The sequence below is a fragment of the Macrobrachium nipponense genome, chromosome 44, assembly GCF_015104395.2.
Source record: "Macrobrachium nipponense isolate FS-2020 chromosome 44, ASM1510439v2, whole genome shotgun sequence".
NCBI lineage: Eukaryota > Metazoa > Arthropoda > Malacostraca > Decapoda > Palaemonidae > Macrobrachium > Macrobrachium nipponense.
Window position 1 is genome coordinate 7,157,670 of NC_087221.1, and position 27,943 is coordinate 7,185,612.

General features: G+C 37.4%; 1 protein-coding gene across 1 annotated transcript; it reads right to left on the bottom strand.

The window, feature by feature from the left end:
* Window positions 1-17,037: 17,037 nt before the first annotated feature.
* On the bottom strand, window positions 17,038-17,676 carry LOC135203903 (uncharacterized). Its single transcript, XM_064233834.1, has one exon. It carries the CDS (start codon window positions 17,674-17,676, stop codon window positions 17,038-17,040), a length of 639 nt encoding a protein of 212 aa, XP_064089904.1.
* Window positions 17,677-27,943: the final 10,267 nt, after the last annotated feature.

Here is a 27,943-nt window from a genome sequence, read left to right on the forward strand (position 1 = left end):
TGATCTTTACCATCTCTTCGCTAACCTCTTCACATATTTTTTGTAACATTAAAAGAGAATCGCATAACTAATTCAGTACTGGAATGTATAACACACGCCAAATATTTTAGTAGTCCATTTTTTTCCGCGCTTCAATGCATTTATAGTTTTATTTACATCCTTGTAAAAGACTGTCTTTGTACTTAAAAGACCTCACGTTCCCAAGTTCCTGGGCTGCCGGGCGCGAATGAACTTCACAGCTGTACAGAATTTTCTTTCACCTCCTCTTGGATTATATTATAATCAGCACAACGTATTCTAGTTCGGCAAAACAACCATTGCAAAATAGATTAAGATGAAAAGAACCACAGATTAAAGAACTTTTCTAAACTATTTCCAACCAATCAGCTTCAAGGAATGGTCGTGAGGTAATCAGTAGACGGGCTTAGCTGCAAAGCCGGCTGGACTGCTGTAGTAATTGTATTAATGCACGAAACAATTGCGTAAGTGATTATATATAATATATATATATATATATATATATATATATATACTATATATATATATATATATATATATATATATATATAATATATATATATATATATATATATATATATATACACGTTACATTTATTAACATATTACATATATCTTATATATATAAACAAAGGGGTGGGGGATAGAAGTAGAATAGCTGTCTCCCGATCCGAATGAGATGTTTATCACCTCCAAAATACCAAACCGTCCTGTGCAGTTCCCTCCTTCCATAGAGGAGCTTTGCCTCTGTATTTACTGCTCCACGAAGGAAAAAGGAAGGAATTCCAACGAGCAGGCTCTTTATCAAACAGCGAAGGTGGTAGTTTAAAAATACAGCAATTACTAAGCATTAAATTTTGTACCATTCATAAAGCAGCCAAGCATTAACAAGCTTAATTAGTTAACTTTCCTTCATTCGTAGGATTTGGTTCAGAGAGAACATTTCATGACAGAACTTTTAAACTAAATCTGAGGTCCCCTGCAGAGTGACGATCGTCGATTCAGTGCTCAACATTCCTCCTCATTGCTACCATACAACTTAGGTAAACCAATACTTCAATACTTGAGGTATCACGAACATTTGAAGGGAGACACTTGGCTTTTCGTACATACTTTTCTTGGATTTTCGTACATACTTTTTTGGAAACACTTTTCACTAGGGGAAGCAACCGAGTGGACTATTTGATCCAGTCTTGCCTGGTTGATGATCCACCCTCCGAAAAAGTACTTTTGTTTACCTCGAAAGAAGAGTAGAGGTCTCGCAGTGTTGCTCTCACCACCGATGACTCATGACTGGTGTCCATCTCCGGTGTCAGGAGGACGTGTTAAAGTACTTTTTCAGAGGGTGGATCAATAAGCAGGTAAGACTGGATCAGCTTGTCCACTCAGTTGTTTCCCCTAATGACCCTCCTGGATTCTTCGTGAAGGCAGGCGCCCTGGATGGAGAGTTCCCGTCCAACACATATTGTCTGGAACAAACTCACAGATGGCCTGGACTGCTAATCGAACCGGATGAGTCAAACTTCTTTCACTTGAAAAACAAGCACAGATAATAGGGGCTCCCCAATACATATCTCTCTAATGGCATTTTTCCAGCTGGGAGGAAAAGAAAGTGGGGGAATTCCTTGGTATACCAGTGAATCGCTCACGAGCTGAATGTTGATGTCGAGCCAGAAACATCTGAACTTGTCTAAAACTAGCCTAAGCCTAAATCGAAAATGTACATTGAAACCACTGAAAAAAACCCATTTCTACTGCTAATTTGGAGGACAGTATGCTTTTGCCAAATTCTCCTAGAGCTCTCCCAGACACACACACACACACACATAAAAAACATGCCTTATAGGCTATAATCTGGAGGTGCTTGTGTTCTTGTCTACTAGTCTAAGCCTAAATTGAAAAGGTACATTGAAACAGAAGGCTAAATGAATTTCAATGAACAAGTACCAAGAAAATCAAAACTTACTTGATTTTTAGACGTTCCCAAGCAGTCTTGACCTATGGGTCACTGTCCGCTTTGGCACCAGTTCATGGGCATTGTACTTCCTAGTCACCCTGGCCCATGTCTGTCGCTTTACTGCAAATAGGTAGTCGCCTGTCAGTTTTCCTGACATGTAACACCTCCCCCTGAACGAGTTCCACAATCAACTCCTTCTCTACTACTGACATAGGGCTAATACGTGGTACTTCACACGATGTAGAGGTAAAACCGGTGGTGTTATAACAGTCCTCGTTGTATAAATAGCCGTTGTACCCGTCGGTATTTCTACAGAAGCAGTCCGCACGGACTGCAAGGAACGTAACCACGGATACGACATCCACTAGGGATTGGGGGCCGTCCAATGTATTTCGCCGTTTAGTACTGGCCCCTGGGGGGTTAATTACAGTCGTCCGAATAAATATTACTTAAAATTCTTGTTCAGTAGGTAAAACTGCATAGAAAAAACCGCAACCTGCAATAGTCTAGGCCGCCGCAGATAAGTACCGTAGATCTACCCCAATGGTAAGGTTTCGAGTGGAAATTTGGAAAATACTAGATACAGAGTAAGGGCCGTATTTTTAGGTAGTTACGTCTCCACTGTCGAATTTCTGTCACTCGATATCCAAGGACGCGAGAAAGATGTGCTGAGAACTGTCCCGTTACGTCGACCGGAGTTCCATAGATTTCAGGGAGAAAAATGGTTATGTGCTGCTGAACAAGGAAGCCTTTCCTCGTTCAAAAGATCGTATTTATGTCAGAAAAGATGACTCGGCTTTGCTGCAAACCTTAAAAAAAAAATTTCTTCAAGTGGAACTGACCAAAATATTCTTGCATAAAATTACGAAAAAATGAAAAGTATGGTATCAGCAGATACAAATAATATGACACCTAAGTTAGATGATGAGGTGGTAGACAGTTATTACCTTGATGACAATAAAAAGAAAAAAAGGCGTTAACGCCTACCATATCTGTCGTATACGCTATAAGAATAAGGTTTATAATATTTTTAAGAAAATACATGTAACTGGAGGAAATTTTACTCCAGAGAATTTGTTCCGACGTGATCAGGATCGTATATAAAAGAAACAAGTGAAAACGAATAGCTATGTAAAACAACTTGTGGTGAAGCTATAGTCATATGCAAGGAAGGGAAGTTAAATGCCTTTTAAATCTCCCTCTTGTTCACTCTAAGGACATTTCTTCGGAGGGAAGGTTTATTTAGCCTCCGCTGTTTACTGTCTAGCCGGCTTCACTGCCTTCTTCAAGAACAGAGATACACCAGCTAATGAGCGACTGCGACATCCGACATGCAACGTACATATTATTGGTCATATTAAGTTAGAGAGCAATGCCTGTCAAAAACAAAGATCAATTTCAAAATATAAATTCAAATTACTAGAGGAATAAACTCACATGTGATTTTACAAATTCTTTCACAAAGAATTATTTTTTGGGAAGGGTATAGTGCGCCAAGAGACTAATGTAGGGATGAACAGGGTCGCAGGTAGGTAAACTTATGGCTAGCTGATAACCTGACTCGGTGAGATATTAAATTTGTTATCTCTCTGTCTGACTAAAGAAGATTTGATTAGGAGAGGCCAATCTGATAATGACAGGCAAGGATGAACTTTTTTAAAGGGAACTATCTATTATGAGATGCATCGATCCAAACATAAAGTGCAAGCTTAATGCTAATAGCGGGACAGGAATATATCAAAAATTATGAAGACTCGTGCGCTTTGTCACTAATTTTTGAATTTTTGCATGGTGATAGGTATGGACACAAGGTTTTCAAAAACCATCGCAAGCAAGTTGCGACTGCCCTCTAGAGGCCTGCTTGCACGAAATTCAATATGGCCGCCACCGATAAAAGATAATAGTGTACTTCAGCTCCTATTTACACTAGAATCGTGTAAAACCACTATCCTAATGTTTTTGGGGGGCAAGGATTCCATTTCTATTGCTATTTTGCTGTTTCAATGTCATTTACAGTGTCAAAAGTCAAATCTAAAGGAAAATTGAACACAAATTACACTAAAATGCACTTGAATAGATATACATAGACAGATGAAGCTGGGTTCTGGGCCCATGTGTTAGACATCTGTCCATTCTTTCACTCGTTGTTGTCCCTGTTTACTAGGAATTTGATTGAAGTGTTGAAATTGGCCTTACAAAAATATAGAAGGTGTAGCAGTAAATAATCCATGGTTATGTTAAGATACCAGCTTAAAGATACTCTTGTGGGATTGATATAACTGTGTTCTGGTTCATCAAAATTATTTCCATTACTTTAGTTTCATAAATTACAGTTGTTATTTCAGTGGATGCAAATTACAAAATTCCACAATATAAATTACAACTTGAAATTTTATTTATCAATAAAACCTATTATCTGGCATATAGTATTAAATGTGAACCTAAACTGAAACGATCCAATTATATGTTTGATACTAACACATGCATGTGATATTTACCTTTACATTGAAAAAATCAAAGATTAGGAGAGTCAACATTGATTAAAGTGGTAAAAAGATAAAACAAAAAATAGGATTCGATTTCCTAAGAACAGAACAGATTAGATTGCCATGTCATTGTTTAAGCAGCCTCCTTCACACTTGCACAGTGGCCCACAGCGAATTCCAGCTCGTTTTGCACTTGCAGTTGCCCTTGCATGCAACCAAGCACCCACAGCGGCGTAGCAGTGTGCATCCATGGCTGGCACTGTAGACTGGTCCAGTATGGCATCCATACCTTCGTTCTTGATCTCACCAGTGTCCAATGTGACAAGCTCTGGACCTGGCTTCTTGAAGATTTTGGCAACTGTTCCCTCCTTTACAAGATTGAGAAGGGCTTGAGGTATTTTATGAACTTTTTCTGTTCAGCAACAGATCATTCTGGATGTTCCAAGCTGACATCTTTGTTTGATGCATAGTCAATCCACAAAACCTGATCAGAAATGTGTTCTGCATGCAACATTCCCACGCATCCACAATGTGCTGAAGTCATGCAAAATACGAGTAAGGATACCAGAGTATTTGCTCAACATTTCCCTCATGGATAGACAATGTTATTAAATCAAGACTTAATGTGCAAATAGTAGAGGATGAAGAAAAAGAGGAAGAGGAAGAGGAGGAAAATGGAAGAGAAGAAAACAAAACTGAAATGACAGAAAAAAAAAATGAAGCAAAGACCAAGACAAAGAGTATGGATGCAGAGATACTCATGAATAATACATATGAGGCAATCAAGCAGCATACATACGAGGAAATAAACAACATGACAACACAAAATAAAATCACGAAGAGGCTTTACCCAGATCTGCATACTGATGGAAAAGAGATAGAAAAAATAGAAAAGAAAGACAAAGTCTGCACCCTTTTGAAAAGAGGGAATTGCAGATTCGGTGAAAGATGTTACTACAAACATCCCAAGGTATGTCACAACTATGAAATCTATGGTAAATGTGCATACCTAGACAGCTATGAAGGATGAATGCAGAGATCTACATCCAAAAATAAGCAAAAACTTAAAAGAAGGAAAAGGATGGTAAGTTCAAAAAAAATGTAAATATATGCATCCTGTAGCCATGAATCAAAATCAATTAAATAATAAAATCCAAAATAGAAAAGAAACAAATAAAGAGAGGAACAAAGAACATGAGGTGAAGGAAAAAGATAAGCCATCACTGCGATATGGAGTATCAGCAAAGAATTTCCAAGCATCAGCTCCAAGATACAGCTCAAGAGATAAATACTGTATTTACGATGCTATGGGATGGTGCAGATACGGAGAAAATTGCAGATTCAGACACAAAATGAATAATTATGTTGAAGGAAGATCAAATATATTGGAAAAGTTGGATTTTTTAATGTCAGAATTTCAGGAAATGAAGAAAAGAACAACATACCAGTACAGGAAAGAGAAATGGAAAAATCCTTATTATTACCCATATTAAATTAAGGAGAAAACACGCAAACCATCATAGTGATGAATGCGCAGGGTTTAGTTACGAGTAACTCAAAAAGAAAAATAGAGTTCTTAGAAGAACTAACCCAAATTGAAAAGAAAATAGATATAATGAATATAAGTGAAACCTGGTATTCCCAAGAGACTGGTATGATGATCAAATAAAGGGTTCCAAACTTATAGATCAGATAGAAAAAAATAGAAATCAAGGGGGAACCGCAATATATGGGAAAGAAAAGACATAAACAAGGAAAAATATATGAGAAATATAGTAACTCAGAATGTGAACTAATAGCGGTAGAATTTGAAGCTGAAAAATTAATGAACATAGTAATATATAGACCCCCTAATACTAAAGAGTTTGGCACAATAATATAAAAATTGGATGATATATGTAGAAATCAGAAGGACTGGACTATTCTCCTATTTGGAGATTTTTAACTTTCCTTTCATAGATTGGAAAAAAACAAATAGGAGATTGTGGTTGTATTTTATACATATAAAAAAGAGAGTAATAGTAGTGCAGAATATAAGAGGCAATTCGAAAAGCTATTAGATATGCTACTAGAATACAACATTCAACAAATAAATCACCTGCCAACAAGAAAGGAAAATACTTTAGACCTAGTATTTGTGAACGAGTTGAATTATGTTAAAGAAATAATAGTTTATAATGCGAGTATTTCAGCACATAATGGTCATAGAATTAAAAACAGTCTATTCCAAAGCAAGTGAAAGCAGAGATAAGCAAGAGATGAAAAAGTGGGAAGGATATGGAAAATACAATTTCTACAGTAAAAATATAAAATGGTCAGAAATAAATGAAGAATTAAACAAAGATTGGGATAACATTTTCGTAAGTGATGATATACAGGTAAATACGGAGATATTACATAAAATATTAGAGAAAATAGTGGATAAATATATACCGAAGAAGAAAAGTAAATATCAGTCATGCATACCAAGAGACAGAAGGATCTTGTTCCAGAAAATCAGAAAGTGGAAAAAAGGTCTTGCAAAAGAAAAAAATGCCATGGAAAAGTAATGGACCTAAAAAGTAAGATAGAAAATGTAGAACAAAGATTATACAATCAAAAGAAAATGAAAAACAGGACTTGGAAGAAAAAACCTTAGTAAAAAAAAAAAAAAAATTTATCAAGCAAAAACCCCAAACTATTGTACTCCGTATGCAAACAAGATGAATAAAAGAAGAATAGAAATAGGCCCTCTAAGAATGAAGGGAGATTAACGAATGAAAAAAAAGGAAATATGCATCATATTGGCAGAAAGATATAAGAGAGAATTTTATCCCTAATGATTGAATAATGATACAGAAATAAGGGATGAAATAGTGAATATTTATCAGACATAGATATTAATGAAGCTGATATTGTGCAGGCTATTAATGAAATTAAAAATGGAGCTGCAGCTGGGCCTGATGGTGTTCCTGCTATTTTGTTAAAGAAAGTAGTTCATTCTATCGCAAAGCCCCTTGCAATATTATTAAGACAAAGTGTAGATACAGGCAAGATTTATGATGAGCACAAATTAGCATATATTACCCGTACTTTCAAAAGTGGATCAAGACTAGAGGCAAAGTATTAGTGTTATGAAAGTGTATGAAAGGGTAATGAAGGAAAATATTATGAAACATTAATAAAAAATAATTTGTTTAATATATGACAACATGGTTTTGTACAGTGAGAACATATACAAAAATATGAAAAAAACGGAAAAAGAAACAGATGTGGTTTATCTAGACTTTGCAAAAGCTTTTGACAAGGTAAATCATAATAAATTAGTGAAGAAAATTATTAAAACTTAATATAGTGGACAAAGTATAAGATGGTTAAAGGAATTTTTACACAACAGAAAATAGATAGTTATTGCAAACGATGAGAAATCGGATGAAGCTAAGGTAATATCCAGTGTGCCAACAAGTATGGTGCTAGCTGCATTGCTGTTTTTATTATGATTGCAGACATAGACAGTAATGTTAAGGAATCGGTAGTGAGTAGTTTTGCCAATGACACAAGAATAAGTAGAGAAATTACTTGTGATGAAGATAGGAACGTGCTACAAAGAGATCTTAACAAAGTATATGATTGGGCAGAGGTAAATAGGATGGTATTTAACTCTGATAAATTTGAATCAATAAATTATGGAGATAGAGAAGGAAAGCTATATGCATATAGGGGACCTAATAATGAGACAGTCACAAATAAGGAAGCAGTTAAAGACCTTGGTGTGATGTTGAATAGGAACATGTTATGCAATGATCAAATAGCAATTCTATTGGCAACAAAACAAGAAAAGCTGAACACATGATTATGCTTTATAAAAACGTATGCTCATAGTCCACTTGAATATTGCAATATGATATGGTACCCACACTACAAAAGGATATGCACAAATAGAGTGTACAAAGGTCCTTTACAGCTAGAATAGAAGAGGTTAAGGATCTCGACTACTGGGAAAGACTACAATTTTTAAAATTATATAGTCTAGAGAGGAGAAGAGAACGCTACATGTAATTTCAGGCATGGAACAAATAGAAGGAATTGCCGAAAACATCATGGAGTCTGAAAATATCAGAAAGAGCAGCAGTAGGTAGATTAATAGTGCCCAAAACTATACCAGGAAAAATAAGAAAGCACACAGGACATTAATCCACTACGCACCAGCATCGACAATGCAGCGTCTGTTCAATGCGTTGCCAGCTCATCTGAGGAATAATAATAATAGAATAATAATAATAAGGATTGTATCTGGGGACATCAGGATGGAGTTTGGAATAGAAAAATGCGCCTTAGTCAACATACAAAAAGGCAAAGTAACGAGAACTGAAGGGATAAAGCTACCAGATGGGAGCAACATCAAAACATAGATGAGACAGGATACAAATCATGGGAATAATGGAAGGAGGAGATATAAAACACCAAGAGATGAAGGACACGATCGGGAAAGAATATATGCATAGACTCAAGGCGATACTCAAGTCAAAACTCAACGCCGGAAATATGATAAAAGCCATAAACACATGGGCAGTGCCAGTAATCAGATACAGCGCAGGAATAGTGGAATGGACGAAGGCAGAACTCCGCAGCATAGATCAGAAAACCAGGAAACATATGACAATACACAAAGCACTACACCCAAGAGCAAATACGGACAGACTATACATAACACGAAAGGAAGGAGGGAGAGGACTACTAAGTATAGAGGACTGCGTCAACATCGAAAACCGAGCACTGGGGCAATATCTGAAAACCAGTGAAGACGAGTGGCTAAAGAGTGCATGGGAAGAAGGACTAATAAAAGCAGACGAAGACCCAGAAATATACAGAGACAGGAGAAAGACAGAAAGAACAGAGGACTGGCACAACAAACCAATGCACGGACAATACATGAGACAGACTAAGGAACTAGCCAGCGATGACAATTGGCAATGGCTACAGAGGGGAGAGCTAAAGAAGGAAACTGAAGGAATGATAACAGCGGCACAAGATCAGGCCCTAAGAACCAGATATGTTCAAAGTACGATAGACGGAAATAACATCTCTCCCATATGTAGGAAGTGCAATACGAAAAGTGAAACCATAAACCACATAGCAAGTGAATGCCCGGCACTTGCACAGAACCAGTACAAAAAGAGGCATGATTCAGTAGCAAAAGCCCTCCACTGGAGCCTGTGCAAGAAACATCAGCTACCTTGCAGTAATAAGTGGTACGAGCACCAAACCTGAAGGAGTGATAGAAAACGATCAGGCACAAAAGATCCTCTGGGACTATGGTATCAGAACGGATAGGGTGATACGTGCAAACAGACCAGACGTGACGTTGATTGACAAGGTCAAGAAGAAAGTATCACTCATTGATGTCGCAATACCATGGGACACCATAGTTGAAGAGAAAGAGAGGGAAAAATTGGATAAGTATCAAGATCTGAAAATAGAAATAAGAAGGATATGGGATATGCCAGTGGAAATCGTACCCATAATCATATGAGCACTAGGCACGATCCCAAGATCCCTGAAAAGGAATCTAGAAAAACTAGAGGCTGAAGTAGCTCCAGGACTCATGCAGAAGAGTGTGATCCTATAAACGGCACACATAGGTAAGAAGAGTGATGGACTCCTAAGGAGCGGATGCAATTGGCAACCGGAACCCCACACTATAAATACCACCCAGTCGAATTGGAGGACTGTGATAGAGCCATAATAATAATAATAATAATAATAATATCCTTTATTTCGGTTCAGGGCCATATACAATGAACATACAAAATACACAGTAACATACATCTAGATATATGAGTCAACATGATAGGAAAAATTAGTAATCGGCACTTATCCACAAAATAGCTGAGGTAGCATAAAAGATAGTAATCATAATACTGGTAATAGTAATAATATTGGTGAGAAAAAAAATGCATTGAGAGTTATAACAGTTAGTGCACACATTATATAGCTTAAATTTCACTAGAGACCTTAGGTGGTTACAGTAGTCTGGTCCAGAGGGCTAAATACATAAATTGAATGTATATAAAAAAAAAAACTTTAACTTGATAGTAATCACAGAAATAATGAAAAAATAAAATATCAGCAATAAATATAATAATGACAAAATCTGCAGATGACATCTTGCTAATACAGAGATTAAGTCCTTTAGGGGACAAAGGCCTCATTTTCCCATCTTTCCCACAATTTAGATCTTCTTCTTGCTTCACTCCTTAGGATGCTTTGTATGAGTGAGTTGCCGCTGTTCTCACTCAGGTTACCAGGCTGGGCATTGTTCGCCTTACAATGATTTTTAAATTGTCCAGGTGGTTTTCTAAGAACATCTCTGTGGCGGAGTGGTAGCGTGGAGTGTTTGTGAGGCGTCTCAGAATGTCATTGTGCACAACAGTGATACGTCTCATGGTCTCTCGGGTATAGTTCGTCCAGAGGGAACACCCATAGATACTGTAGCAGTACGAGCGGAAGAGCAGCAGTTTCACGTCTCGGTGACAGAAGGCAAACCTCCTTGCAATCATGTTGCCAGTTGCACATAGTTTACGACGCCTCTGTTCAATGTCTGCCGTATCTTTTAGGTCGTCGGTAATAATGTGACCCAAATACGGAAATTCGCGCACAAATTCCAGCCGATGGTTTCCGAGGAAAATTTGTGGTTCTGCAATATGCTTAAGCGATCTCGGGAGCAGCGACATGCACTGGGTCTTGGTTTCCTTGTAGATTATATCAAATTCCTCTGCATATTGGCGGCAAGCGTCGATGAGTCGTTGGAGGCCATGCACTGATGGGGAAATCAGAACCATATCGTTGGCGTAACAGAGGTTGTTTATAGTTGTTTCATTGACAGTGCATCCGATTGGGAGTGAGTTCAGTTTGACATTCAAGGCATCTGTGTACGTATTAAACAGGTATGGAGAGAGAATGCCCCCTTGCCGAAGCCCCGTTTAGGAGCCGAAGTGTACGATAATACGGGTTGCCCCATTTGACACAGAATTGCTGTGTGGAGAACCAGCAATGTAAAATGCCAATTAGATATAGGGTGTGCCCCTTTTATGCAGCTTCAGGAATAGCTTCAGGTAGTTTACTCTGTCAAATGCTTTTCTCACATCTACCCGAAACACAGGAAAACAGGAGATGCTGATGATAGGTAGTAGTTCAGCAATTCTTTCAGTATGTTGATGCAGGTGTCGGTTGAGTGGTTTGCTTTTAAAACCCGAATGGTTGTCAGTGGTGTGTAGAAAGGAGAGAAGTCTCACAAGAAGAAACGACTCAAGTATCTTCGATGCGATCGTTGTGATTGCAATTGGCCGGTTGTTGCCAGGGTCAGCTGCATCCTTTAGCTTGTTTTTGATTAATGGTATCAAGTGAACTAAGAGTAGGGAGTCTGGAAGAAACTGGTGAATTATGCACGCATTGAATAAGGCAGCTAGCAAAATGTAAATTATCGGATGGCAGAATTTGAAAGCCTCTGCGGGAAGACCATCACAGCCGGGCGATTTATTATTAGGTATGCTGTTTATGGCATCGCTGATGTTACCTGGCGTAATACGTCTGCAAAATTGAAATTGAATGTTGTCATTAAGGAGGTTATCTACCTCGCTTCGGGAATCCTGATCATTTATGCAATTCAGGATATATATCAGGGGAGTGAGCATAGATGTGTTTAAGAATAAGCTCGACAAATATCTAAGCTGCATTCCACATCATCCAAGATTGGAAGATGCAAAATATACCGGAAGATGCACTAACAACTCTCTGGTAGACATTAGACATGCCTCACACTGAGGGACCTGGGGCAACCCGAACAAGATGTAAGGTCTGTAAGGTCTGTAAGGATAAGGAGAATGGTTGCACTTCACAAATGCCACAAGCACAGCAATTACCAAAGGGTCATATGATGCTGACAAAGAAGAGCTCTTTGTTGTATTTCTTGGTGTGGGATTTGCAGCCCGGGCAGCATCTTCAGTTGTGTATAAACATGTGTGGTGATATTGAATATCAGCAGCCTCTGCATATTCAGCATTGATAGCAGTATTCAGACGGGTATGTACCACCTAGTTTTTATATTCTGTTGCCCATTTGAGAAGATTTTTTTCCACAGTTTGCACTCCATGCACGGTATATTGGTTCAGTTCCATCCACTTCAAACTTTTCACAGCAGACACACTGTGGGCAATGGCGACCTAGTGTTGCTTTAAAACTTGAACGTGTTTTTTTAGGACTGACTATAGTCTCTATTATCTGCTTGTTTTCACTTGTTCAGTTCTCGCTCCATCATGTTATATCGAAAGAGTGACCGACATCCATTATGATATTTTGCCTTATTTTTCAGCAAAATTTGGGCAATACCAGATCCATCATCTAAACATTCCAGGTTCACACCGAGAGGTGAAGGCACATCATTTGCAACAAAGTTTCTCAAATAATTTTCGAGTGTATCATAGCTTTGTGATGAGACCCTTGTTATACAGACATCGCAAGTCTTTTTTTGGCTCCTGACACAAACAACAAAGTTCCCAATCTGTACTTTGCCTTGAAATGAATGGATTTTCTGCACCCATGATGAAATGCCCCACTTAAGTTTTTATTTCTCAATTACCTGAAATGAAAATATAATATTGTCAGATTAAATTTACAGTTAAATATACTGTAGGATCTATCTCAAACTCTAATGCTACAAATATTCAGATATCTTAAACAAATTCTTTGGTTCCAGGAATAATGTTAGGGTCATTTGTTTCGAATAAATCTATTCAAGTGCATTTTAGTGTAATTTGTGTTCAATTTTCCCTTAAATTTGACCTTTGACCCTGTAAATGACCTTGAAACAGCAAAATGGCATCAGAAAAGGAATCCTTGCCCCTCCAAAACATTAGAAAAGTGGTATTACACATGGTTCTAGTGTAAATAGAAGCTGAAGTATACTATTATCTTTTATCGGTGGTGGCCATATTGAATTTCGTGCAAGCAACCCTCTAGAGGGCAGTTACAACTTGGTTTTCGAAAACCTTGTGGCCATACCTATCACCAGGTAAAAATTTCAAAAAACTGGTTACAAAGTGTACGATTATCTTAAATTCCCTCCCCCCCGTTATAAGAGATATTGCCAAAGATAAAAGTTATGTTAAAGCGGTTATATGTTAGTGTGGATACCTACTCTCGTTAATTCAACATGCTACATTCTTTCTGCCTTCGTGAGTCCAGAGTAATAAAAAACACGTCTTTCGGTCTCTGAACAAATAAACTACAGTCTGCAGTGTCTCCTCGCCAACTTTGGCTGGTTTGAGTGGTTTGTTTATATTCTAGTATTCGAAATACCGACTTGGCCGTTGAGAATGACCGGCGGTTAATCTAAAATCAAACAAATTTGAAACGAGACAAAACTGAAAATAATATGTTTAGGCTAATATTTTAACAAATTACAGGTGGCACGAATTTAGAGCCATTTTTGCCGAAAGGTCAGGATGAGGAAACTGATAGGTGCAATGCACTCCGGTGAGCTTGGGGCAGATACCAGGCCTGGTAACCTTGGGCTAACAAAACTAAGAAACTTTCAAGAATTCCATGTGTGTGTGGTGGGAAGGGGGTTGATGTGGGAAGGATGAATGCAACGTAGCCTCTAAAATGTGTTTGCTGCCTCTACTAAATCATTATATACAAATAAACAAAAATGAATTAACCCATAGCTGATTCGAACCACCCAAAGACAGGCAAATGTGAAAATCGGTCCAGTGACTGTAAGTTGATTCACATGTTAAAAAGGGTATTCAAGAAGTCATAGAAAAAAGTGTTTAAAGGTAAGGGGCGGGCAAGAGGATCCCGCTAAACCAAGAGGAGTATGGTACGTGGGAATCTATTCTAAACCTTAAGAAAATAAATAAGACTGGAGGCTGATTTTCTGAATGACCATAATTAGCATTATTTGTTTGTTTGTTATATTTTGGTCAGAAATACTGTAGGAAAAGTGGAACATATAGCGTCTGTTATATTGTAAATTTTTTCAAATACTTTTTTTTTATAATTTCACTGGATATTCGTTTACCTCACCAAGTCTTTATAGAGTTCGAGTATGTTTCAGCGCTACGAAGAGCATTCTTCCCAAAACATGAACTGAACTCAGGTTAGTCAAATATAAACTAGACAAATTGAGTATCATGTTTACAACACAAGTCATGAAAATTTGTTTAACTGTTCTGTGTATACAATATAAAGTATCCAATGGAATTAAGCTTTAGGACTGGAGTACAACAAGTTAGGAATTGTTGACTGGTACATCATTAGGTCCTCTTCACCTGAGGCTAAGCCATCCATACCAAACCTGACCTGGAGTCGGTTCGTTCTTTTTTTCCTTTTTTTTTATCACAAGATATGGACCATTAATTTTCGAAACATTCCGGAGGCAAACACTCAGGCAGTTGTGTTTTTATTAGATAAAAAAAATTTTCCTCAATAATAAAAAAAAGTGAAAAAGTCCTTGGTAATAATAACTCCAAGGTCCTCTTCTTGTTCTACACTATTTATGTCATTCCAAGCAGCATGTAGTTGGCATAAGTGTTTGTTCCTATTTGTAACACTACATTTATCTAGGTTAAAAGGTATTTGCCATATTTTTTACCACTCTCCTATTTGCCTTAGATCATTTCTGAAACTTTCACTGTATATGGGTCTGCTGCATTTGGAGATGAGACCATTCAGCGCCAAGACATTTCAGCGCAATATCAGGCTAAAAAAAATTACTTTAAAAAGTAGTGAAACAAGTGTAAAAGTTTAGGTAATAATCACAAAAATAATTTCAAAAGGAAAGTAGGGTGGTACTAAAACAATAAGAAAGATGAAACATGGTTGTTTATTCTTTGAATGAAAATCTTTTACATAAAAAAAAATTACACACTGATTCTAAGAATACATGTAACTGTAAAATCGTCATGAAAACAGTTAAAAATCGCCTAAAATACAAATTCAAAAAAACTTAGTTTAATATATTGTGCGCAATACCTTGCAAATATTCCACCGCATTTCTGCTGCCATAATCCGATACGATGGGGTTTCGGGGAGATGGTTAACTGCGTTCCATTTTTGCGACGAAGAATAGCTTTACGCATTGCTTGCCTATTTAGTAGCTGGACAACTGCAGCTCGAGACAGATTTTCCAGTGATTTGTTGATAATAGTACATATGCTTCGTGCGTATTCTCAGCTCACTGACGAACATGTTTTGCTTTTTCAACTTCTACCGATGGAGGATGAATATGCTCATTAATTTTCTTAAGGACTGCTTCTTCTAATGTGAATTCTTGTTCGACACCTCCCGTCTTCATGGCAACAACAAATTTTACACCTGCTTGTGTCTTACTATTCTTTATCGAATCATATATATATATCTATATCTATATCTATATCTATATCTATATATATATTATATATATATATATATTAATATTATATATATATATATATATATATATATATCTATATATATATATATCTACAATAACATATCCTGCATGACTGAATTCACTCGTCCTCTCTGTATTTGTTTGGCTCATGGCTAGCAAAATACTAAAAAATACTAAAAGGATTATGATTTTTACAAGACGTCTGAAATAAATAGAACTAATAAAAACTAAACAAACAGTAAGAACGATAACAATGAAACAAGTGTAAAAGCTTGTTTACACAATAATTACTCTCAATGATTTTTTAAGAAGGAAATATGGTAATACTCCAACAATTTCTAAACTGACATAAGAGCGATGGAACAAGGGTAAAACTGGGTTTATGCAATAATAAAACTAATGAATGATTTCCAAAGAAGCTTTTTTTTTTACCGGCGCGAAATGTTTTGGTGCTGAAACAGCGTCGCGGAATTGGCGGCGCTGAATAGTACTGTAAACGCACCCGCTACATTTACACCTATTTTTAGGCGTACAGGATACCTATTTAGGAGATATATAAATTGGCGGAAAGGCCACAATCTACTCTGCATTTTGGATATATAAAGAAAAGGTATATACAATGGAAGGACAGACATTTCGGCAGAAATGCCGTCCTTACATCCAAGAACAATGGTTATGACAATAATCGTTAGATGATTGGTCATCGGTATCTTATTGGAGGGCTGAGGAGTCTGCGGGTCCGTGATGCCATTTGCCGGGAACGTCGACAGCAGGATGCCTCCCCTGGTGGGAGATCTGATGGGCTCGACCGCTATCCTTAGGCGGCCTTGGCGACGTCTGAGTGTGCTGGTGGGTTCCGGTGGTTTTCCATTCTCAGGAAGAGTCCTGCGTGGGCTCTCTGCGGTGTTGTCTTCCTCAGGAATGAAGGCAGGTTTCAGCCGGTCTATTGAGACCCAGTCTTCGCAGCCATTGATCGCGATGAGGAATGCCTTCTCTGATCGGTGGATATGACAAAACGATCCTCGGTAAAGTCTCGTTAAGGGAGGGCGGGTGGCAATCATTCCTGATGAAGACTTGTCCGCAGGAATCCAGGGCTTTTGGTCAGAAGTGCTCTCTTCTGTCAGAGAAGGTCTTGCAGCAGGAATGAATTTCTGGGTGACTGCCTAGAGTCTTGACAAGGGGACATCCTCGTCTAAGCTGTCGACCAAGAAGAATTCTCCTGGCACTGTCAGTGTGTCTCTGAAGACCATCTCCGTAGGTGATGGTCCACTGTTGGCTCTTGGGGCAGTGCGGAGGCCGAGGAGGACCCAAGGCAGTTGTGCCTTCCAGTTGGGGCCAGTGCAGCGTGCCATCAGGGAGGCCTTAAGGAAGTGGTGGGTCCTCTCCACCATGCCATTTGCAGCAAGATTGTAAGCTATGGTGGTGTGGTGTTCTTCACCCATCAGGCGTGCCAGGGCGGTCCAGAGCTCTGAGGTGAAAGCGGTTCCCCGATCTGTTGTGACATTGTCTGGCACTCCAAAGCAGCTGACCCAGCTGGAGAGGAGGACTTCGGCGCAGATTTCTGCAGTGTCTTCCAACATCGGGGTGGTTTCTGGCCACCTGGTGGACTGGTCAATCACCATCAGGAGGTACCTGGCACCGTCGGAAGGGGGCCGACGACATCCACATGTATATGCCCGAATCTCCGTTTGGGCTGAGGAAAGGTGCCTACTCCCAATTCGGTGTGACTTCCTGTCTTGCTGCTTTGACTTGCGATGCAGGTCTTGGCCCATTCCTGGGAGTCCCTCTTGATGCCATGCCATACAAACCTCTCCATCAGGAGTCTGGTTGTCATGCGGGCCGACGGATGTGAGAGGATATGTAGCACATCGAATATCTGCTTCTGCCGGGAGGCTGGGATCAAGGGGCATAGGCAGCCAGTGCTGGTGTCGCAGAGGAGCGTTGACCTGGAGGGACCGAAGGGAATGTCCTCCCACCAGAGGCCAGTGATGGTGGTGCAGGAGGCTGGCACTTCAGGGTAACTGGACGATGAACCTGTTCTCCTGCAGGTGCTTGAGGATGGCCCAGATGTGGTTCAGGTGCTCCTCCGGCGATCTGTAAAATATAAGAATGTTGTCTACATAACAAACGCAGAAGGGTAAATTGGTGAGGATGCTGTCCATTAGGCACCGGAAGGTAGCTCCAGCGTTCTGCAGGCCGAAACTTGAGAGGGCGAACAAAAAAGACCCAAAAGACGATGATTGCTGTCTTCAGGATGTCATCGGGATGGAGGGAACCTGAAAATAAAATTTTAGGAGGGCCACCTTCGAGAAGATCTGCGCCCCTTGGAGGGGCCTGGTGATATCCTGCATGTTTGGCAGGGGTAGCTGTCGGGCGTGGTGATGAGGTAGAGGCTGTGGTAGTCGCCGCAGGGCGTCCATGTACCATCTGCTTTTTTAACCATGTGGAGGGGGTATACCCATGTGCTGGTGGCCTTCCTACAGATACCCATCTGCTCATCTCCGCGAACGCCTTCTTGGCTTCCTGGATGTGCTTAGGTGGGAGGTGGCAGAATTTTGTGAGAGTCAGGGGCCCCTTGGTGTCGATGTGGTGGTACACACTGTGCTTGGGCACAACCCCTGCCACCTGGAGGATCTTGGATCTGAAGACCTTTGGGAACTCCTGTAGGAGGGAGCAGTACTTGTGAGGGAGACAGAACAGATGGCGGGTAACCTGGGGCCCGCGGTGAGTGGGTGTGACAGGCATGTTTTTGTGTCCAGGAGGCGTTGGCACAAATAATTAACATATGTACATTTTTATTCTGGCCACCATCTTAATATTAAAATTTCAATTTTTTTCTTCTATGTTCCTATGCGCTTTGCGTATCACGAGTCCACAATATCTGGACCAAGAAATAGAATACATGAAAAGATAGGAAACGATCTCTGCTACCACCTCATTTAATTGATTTATGTTATCAAAAAGCTCACAAAAAGTTTTATAATGTTGCTATTAATGAAAAGAAATGCCTAAAAATGTACTTAGCTTACCCTTATTTTCGTGGATTTGAAACCATAAAATCAATATTTAAATCGTTTAATGTTAATGTAGTGTTCTCTTATAACAATATCATTAAAGATATACTAATTAAGAATAGTCCCGTAACAAATAACAACATCATTTACAAAATTCCTTGTAAGGATTGCCCATCGTTTTACGTTGGTCAGTCTAGTAAAAATAAAAATTATGTGTTCGGATTAAGCAGCATATGTATTCAGTTAGAACAGCCCTGTCTTCAATGCACTGTTTATCCATCTGAGTGAAAAATGTCATTGTAATTAAATTGGGGTGGATTTTTTTACCTCGGTAATTTGCTAGATCTAATGATTATGGTTTCAAGAAACAATTTACTGGAAATCGGCAATTATACAAATCACTAATAAAATCAACCTAAATCTTAGTCTGGGATTGTACCATTTGGACCCATATATTTGTAAGATGTTTATGAAGGACCTCAAAATAAATGAACAACTAATAAATTAGTCCCACATGTATAAAGTTATTATTTCTTTCTCTCTCTCTCTCTGTCTGTCTGTCTGTCTGTCTTTCTCTCTCTCTCTCTCTCTCTCTCTGGTTCGATATTCTCTCTCCCTCTTTCTCTTGCTCGATATATATATATTTATATTTTCTTTCGTCTTTTCATTAATAATAATTTTTGTTAGGAAAATTTGTGTAAAAATTCATGATATTAAAACTGTATATGCTCCCGTGTTTTTTTCAAAATGTACTGTTTTTCTGGAAAAATCACTTGTTTACTGCGGGTATCCTTCAAGGTGTGGCTAGCCTCTGGCGACTCCTCCTTTCTGTAGAGTGAAAATCGCCCTTATGGCTAATCTGGTAGGTCAGTGTTTGTATATTAAGCCTTCTTTTGACTATGTTGTTCTTTGTAAATCAGTTTGCCTCAGTAAAGGGTCCGAACAGGACCGAAAGTACTTGGCTATCTCGCTTTTTCTCATTTTTCCTTTGTGGCAAAAAACCTTTATTTATACATAGCATCACGTTTATATCCTTCGTGATCAGTTATTCATCATGAGGGCCACGTTTTACTTTTACTTTCCTGTTTCCACTGCTGAGCTGTTTCGTCACCTCTTTCTCCAAGTTTTTACAAGCAGCGCACTCTACCAGAATTCACCTGAAATTCCTGAAAAAATGCCTGGCGGAACAAGTGTTACCCAAATCATTGCTACCATACTGCATAAGAGGATATGATCAACATCCTTTTAATGAATTTCATCAATCATATTAAAACGTCACCATTGCTGCCGCGAAAATGGAGGAAAAGGAGAAATTAAAGAACTGGAAAAAGCCCAACGTTAACTTTCAACTACTCGATTCCCGCTCGATTGGAAACACGCATTAAGGCAGAAATATATGGAAAACTTCATAGAACTACAGACACTTTGATTAGAAAAATGGAACAGAAAATTAACAACTTTATCAAACGACAGTGATTGGGCCCAATAAAAATGCAGAAGTGAGTTGTGTTGGTGAATTTATCGAGCAACAAATAAAGTGATTATGCTGTGCGCGCATTAGGCTTTGGGTGTCTTTCTTCATTGTAACAAACCCTCAGCTTTATCAATAGCGACATCTCTATATAAGTTTGAAAAATACTGTGACCTACCACAAAATCATTTAGACATTATCAAAGGTATGACATAGTAGTGCTAAGCATGCCTACCATGAAAATAACTTCCCCGCTCGCTACAGAAAAAGTTTAAAAGTATTGAAGAATGATAATAGCTTACACATTACCAAGGCTGATAAATCCAATAGTTTAGTGGTTTTCTTGACAAAACTGACTACATATCACGCATGCATACTTTACTAGAGGATGAAATAAACTTACAAAAAACTTGCAAAAAATCTGTTGGACCAAGTAATAAAAAGCTTTAATATCAATATCAAACAAATTCTTAAAGATAAAAAAGAACTTTTGTGTAAGTTAACTGTAAAGTCCCTCATTACCTTATTTATATGGCCTAGTCAAAACTCATAAGGAAAACAAACCTATGCGCCCAATTATTAGTACTGTAGGATCAATTGCTTATAAACTATCTAAATATCTTACTAAACTGTTATCCCCGCTACTAGGAACTGTATCTAATTCACACATCCGTAATTCTCTTGATCTTGTGGAAAAATTAAAATAACATTGTACTAAACCCTAGCGATATTTTTGTCAGTTTTGATGTATGTTCTTTGTTTGACAAAAGTCCCTATTGACTCTGTGCTAGAATATTAAGTAATGAACTTGTACTGCATGAGTTGCTTATGTCCGTTAGTCACATAATTTCCTAAATTAAGTTATGTATTTGTGATTGCAGATTTATTTTTTAATGGAGAATATTACCAAACAAATATTTGGTATGGCCATGGGTAACCCTTTATCACCTCTCCTTTCAAACTTATATATGGAATTTTGAGAGACAACACCTCCCGAATATCACATTATCCCCCTTAAACTGGTACCGATATGTCGATGATATCTTAGTAGTCTTACCTGGTGGTATCGATGTAAATGATTTACTGTCTAAATTGAATAACTTAGTGCCATCCATAAAATTCACTGTTGAAATTGAAATAACAATGTCATCCCTTTCCTAGATGTATTTAATACATAGAGAATCTTTCCCAATGCAAATTCAGTATTATAGAAACCCACCAAAATAATTTAACATATGTACATTTTTATTCTGGTCACCATCTTAATACTAAAATTTCCATTTTTTCTTCTATGTTCCTACGTGCTTTGCGTATCACGAGTCCACAATATCTGGACCAAGAAATAGAATACATAAAAAAGATAGGAAACGATCTCTGCTGCCCACCTCATTTAATTTATTTATGTTATCAAAAAGCTCACAAAAAGTTTTATAATGTTGCTATTAATGAAAAAGAAATGCCTAAAAATGTACTTAGCTTACCTTATTTTCGTGGATTTGAAACCATAAAATCAATTTAAATAGTTTAATGTTAATGTAGTGTCCTCTTATAACAATACCATTAAAGATATGCTAATAAGAATAGTCCCGTAACAAATAACAACATCATTTACAAAATTCCTTGTAAGGATTGCCATATCGTTTTACGTTGGTCAGTCTAGTAAAAATTTATGTGTTCGGATTAAGCAGCATATGTATTCAGTTAGAACAGCCCAGTCTTTAAATGCACTGTTTATCCATCTGAGTGAAAAAATCTCATTGTATTAATTGGGGTGATACCTCGGTAATTGCTAGTTCTAATGATTATGTTTCAAGAAATTACTGGAATCGGCAATTATACAAGTCACTAATATAAACAACCAAATCTTAGTCTGGGAATGTACATTTGGACCATATATTTGTAAGATGTTTATGAAGGACCTCAAAATAAATGAACAACTAATAAAATTAGTCCCACACGTATATAGTTATTATTTCTTTCTCTCTCTCTCTCTGTCTGTCTGTCTTTCTCTCTCTCTCTCTCTCTCTCTGGTTCGATATTCTCTCTCCTCTTCCTCTTGCCTCGATATATATATATATTTATATTTTCTTTCGTCTTTTCATTAATAATAATTTTTGGGGGAAAATTGTGTAAAAAAATTCATGATATTAAATTGTATATGCTCCCGTGTTTTTTTTCAAAAGTACTGTTTTCTGGAAGAACACTAGTTTTACTGCGGGTATCCTTCAAGGTGTGGCTAGCCTCTGGCGACTCCTCCTTTCTGTAGAGTGAAAATCGCCCCTTATGGCTAATTCGGTAGTGTCAGTTTGTATACTAAGCCTTCTTTTGACTATGTTGTTCTTTGTAAAATCAGTTTGCCTCAGTAAAGGGTCCGAACAGGACCGAAAGTACTGGCTATCTCGCTTTTTCATTTTTTCCGTACCTTGTGGCAAAAAACCGTTTATATACATAGCATCACGTTTTATATACTTTGTGATCAAGTTATTCATCATGAGGGCCACGTTTACTTTTGCTTTCCTGTTCCCACTGCTGAGCTGTTTCGTCACCTCTTTCTCCAAGTCTTTACAAGCAGCGCACTCTACCAGAATTCACCTGAAATTCCTGAAAAAATGCCTGGCAGAACAAGTGTTACCCAAATTATTGCTACCATACGCATAAGAAGATCGATCAACATCCTTTTAATGAATTTTTATCAATCATATTAAAACGTCACATTGCTGCCACGAAAATGGAGGAAAAGGAGAAATTTAAAGAACTGGAAAATGGAAAAAAAAGCCCAACGTAACTTCAACTACTCGATTCCCGCTCGATTGGAAACACGCATTAAGGCAAGAAATATATGGAAAACTTCATAGAACTACAGACACTTTGATTAGAAAACTGGACAGAAAATTAAAACAACCTTATCAACGACAGTGATTGGACCAATAAAGCTAGAAGTGATTGTGTGGTTGAATTTATCGAGCAAACAAATCAGTGATAATGCAGTGCGCGCATTAGGCTTGGGTTGTCTTTCTTCATTTGTAACAAACCCTCAGCTTTATCAATAGCGACATCTCTATATAAGTTTGAAAAATACTGTGACCTACCACAAAATCATTTAGACATTATCAAAAGCATGACATATAGTGCTACGCATGCCTGCCATGAAAATAACTTCCCCGCTCGCTACAGAAAAAGTTTAAAAGTATTGAAGAATGATAATAGCTTACACATTACCAAGGCTGATAAATCCAATAGTTTAGTGGATCTTGACAAAACTGACTACATATCACGCATGCATACTTTACTAGAGGATGAAATAACTTCCAAAAAAATCCGTTGGACCAAGTAATAAAAAAGCTTTAATATCAATATCAAACAAATTCTTAAGATAAAAAAAAGAACTTTTTGTGTAAGTTAACTATAAAGTGTCCCTCATTACCTTATTTATATGGCCTATTCAAAACTCATAAGGAAAACAAACCTATGCGCCCAATATTAGTACTGTAGGATCAATTGCTTATAAACTATCTAAATATCTTACTAAACTGTTATCCCCGCTACTAGGAAACTGTATCTAATTCACACATCCGGAATTCTCTTGATCTTGTGGAAAAATTAAATAACATTGTACTAAACCCTAGCGATATTTTAGTCAGTTTTGATGTATGTTCTTTGTTTACAAAAGTCCCTATTGACTCTGGTGCTAGATATTTAAGTAATGAATTTGTACTGCATGAGTTGCTTATGTCCGTTAGTCACATAATTTCCTAAATCAAGTTATGTATTTGTGATTGCAGATTTATTTTTTAATGGAGAATATTACCACAAATATTTGGTATGGCCATGAGTAACCCTTTAACACCTCTCCTTTCAAACTTGATATATGGAATTTTTTGAGAGACAACACTCCCGAATATCACACTTATCCCCTTAAAATGGTACCGATATATCGATGATATCTTAGTAGTCTTACCTGGTGGTATCGATGTAAATGATTTACTATCTAAATGAATAACTTAGTGCCATCCCATAAAATTCACTGTTGAAATTGAAAATAACAATGTCATCCCTTTCCTAGATGTATAATACATAGAGAATCTTTCCAATGCAAATTCAGTATTTATAGAAAACCCACACAAATAATTTAACATATGTACATTTTTATTCTGGCCACCATCTTAATATTAAAATTTCAATTTTTTCTTCTATGTTCCTACGCGCTTTGCGTATCACGAGTCCACAATATCTGGACCAAGAAATAGAATACATAAAAAAGATAGGAAACGATCTCTGCTACCCACTTCATTTAATTGATTTATGTTATCAAAAAGCTCACAAAAAGTTTTATAATGTTGCTATTAATGAAAAAGAAATGCCTAAAAATGTACTTAGCTACCTTATTTCATGGATTTGAAACCATAAAATCAAATTTAAATCGTTTAATGTTTAATTTAGTGTTCTCTTATAACAATACCATTAAAGATATGCTAATTAAGAATAGTCCGTAACAAATAACATCATCATTTACAAAATTCCTTATAAGGATTGCCATCGTTTTACGTTGGTTCAGTCTAGTAAAATTTAGTGCTCGGATAAGCAGCATATGCATTCAGTTAGAAACAGCCCAGTCTCCAAATGCACTGTTTATCCATCTGAGTGAAAAATCTCATTGTATTAATTGGGTGATACCTCGGTAATTGCTAGTTCTAATGATTATGTTTCAAAAGAAATTTACTGGAATCGGCAATATACAAATCACTAATAAAAACAACCTAAATCTTAGTCTGGGAATGTACCATTTGGACCCATATATTGTAAGATGTTTATGAAGGACCACAAAATAAATGAACAACTAATAAATTAGTCCCACATGTATATAGTTATTATTTCTCTCTCTCTCTCTCTGTGGTTCGATATTCTCTCTCCCTCTTTCTCTTGCTCGATATATATATTTATATTTCTTTTGTCTTTTCATTAATAATAATAATTTTTGTTGGGAAAATTTGTGTAAAAATTTCATGATATTAAATTGTAAATGCTCCCGTGTTTTTTTCAAAATGTACTGTTTTCTGGAAGAATCACTTGTTTACTGCGGGTATCCTTCAAGGTGTGCTAGCCTCTGGCGACTCCTCCTTTCTGTAGAGTGAAATCGCCCTTATGGCTAATCTGGTAGTGTCAGTTTGTATATTAAGCCTTCTTTTGACTATGTTGTTCTTGTAAAATCAGTTTGCCTCAGTAAAGGGTCCGAACAGGACCGAAAGTACTTGGCTATTCTCGCTTTTTGTTCATTTTTCCTTCGTGCAAAAAACCTTTATTTATACATAGAATCACGTTTTATATACTTCGTGATCAAGATTCATATATATATATCTATCTATATATATATATATATATATATATATATATATATATATATATATATATATATGTGTGTGTGTGTGTGTGTGTGTGTGTGTGTGTGTATACATGGTAAAGCAACTTTTTACTAACATGGAAAACGAGAAGTAGAAAAAATTTCAAATAAAGCTAACCACATCTTATAAAAAATGGAAATTCCATTTTAACTTAGAATATATTTTCTAAAATAAATACCGGGAGGTTTTGTAGCTATTTCGAGAGACGAGAATATACAGAAATACGGGAGAATGCCAGCGAATCCGGGAGGGTTGGCAAGCCTACATGGCACAGGTGTGGGAGAATTTGCTGTATCACGGGCGAAGGGAGTACGTGGTAAATAGGAGGAATGCAGGAAAAAGAATCAGGAAACTTCTGAACCCGTCGCTTTATTTCCGTAATTGGCAATGAGTGTTCCATGAATTTTGGTTTTGTTCTCTGCACTTGTTTATATGCATTTATGAAATAATCTATAAAACGGGTTATTTGAAAGGTTTCAAAATGGGTGTCATAATCGTCGGTTGTGAGATGAGAATAAATGATACCGTACAAAATAATAAGACAAATACAAAACAATAGGCTGGAATGTAGTGAGATTCTGGGAAATTGAAGATTGGAAAAAAACTGGTATCCTCAAAAAGGACAAAAATCGTATCATAACCGTTTGGCATAATTGTGGACGATGTGCAAAAACATGAAAAGAAATTTCGGATGAATAATAATTTCGTTACGCATCACTTCAGGACGGACAGCCGACATATATCAGAATCAGAGATTGTGAGGAGCAGAGGGGGGTCTAAACAGACGATCAATATTACTGACAGTATTTCTTGTACTGTCATTATTTCTGTCCGTGTGTCCATCATACGAACTTGGTGTCAGTACCTGAAAATGGTGGTCCTTGAAATCCAGTTTCAGCTATCAGTATGTGGGTGAGGCTTAAATTAATGATGGTTTGTTACTGGACTGTCAGTAGGTTGCCAGTATTATCAGAAATCGGAAGAGGTACAATGCCTGACCAGCAAGGGAAACTACTTCGGGAATTTATTTCAGCTTTCAAGGATTACCAGATACGGAAGTTCGAAGCGAAGTAGTAGCAGTAGTATAGTAGTAGTATTAATATTAGTATTAATAATAGTATTGTTATTCATATTACCATTATTTATATTATCACCACCACTTCCATCTCCTCCTCCTCCTCCTTATCATCATCATCATTATTATTGAGTGTACATACTAACATAAATTATGAAAATGTTACAGTTACTGGATGACAATCTGTCGGATGACAGACAAAGTTCTGGTGCGAAAATTGATGATATACCATAATCCAAGAAGAGAAAATGAAGTACAAATCAGATGACCTTCTGAACTTTAGCCTGTAATTATCTTCAAAAGGATGATAGCAATGCCTAAATACTGCACAAGTTTGGGCTAGCAAAGTAACAAATCTGCCACGAGATCAGAAGTTACTGGCTGAGAAATATATTAATGACATCTTATTTGAAGCAGAAATGGGGACGCTGACCAGAAATTCAGTGAAGATAAATGAATGCCAGCATCTCGTCCTGTGTCAGCAGCAAGCACCAGCACTAGTCGTGAAGACGGTGACTCAATGAACCATTCCATAACACAAATGGAACCTTTGACTCACTACTGCATGAGTTTCAACCACAAGAAATATATTGATAATTAAATGTAATGTAAGACATCTTTGTCAAATAAAAAAAAATATTACCATAAGCTTAAAATTATAATCTATTTATAGTTACCTTGATGTAATCCTGGAGAGAAGTAATAGTGGCTTCACAGGTTTCCCGCACTATTCCACTGATTGTAGATTTTCCCATTACGCCGGAATAACGCAGCCGGGAAAATTAATTCTCCTGTTGCTAAAAAGAAATAGCAGATAGTAATGGACAGTCTTTCATTTGCAGAGATGCTCTCCCTCATAACTGTCTTTTTTAGTTATGTATGGCCTTGCCATCTCCAAAAGTTTATTGTAGGTCTTTTTCATCCATCCGGAAATAACTTTCATGTCGATTGTCTTGATTTCATTCAAAACGTTTAAATGCGTGAAAATATTACGCTTACCAATCCAGTCTTTGACCCACTTTCTACGTTTGCGTCTTTCTTAGCCAAAGAGCCATAATAATTGCAATGCATGCTTTTCTCTCTCTCATGCCACTTTAAACCCAAGGGCAC

Coding starts and splice junctions, on each gene's coding strand:
- LOC135203903 (XM_064233834.1), bottom strand. CDS start 17,676: ATGGCATGGCATCAAGAGGGACTCCCAGGAATGGGCCAAGACCTGCAT.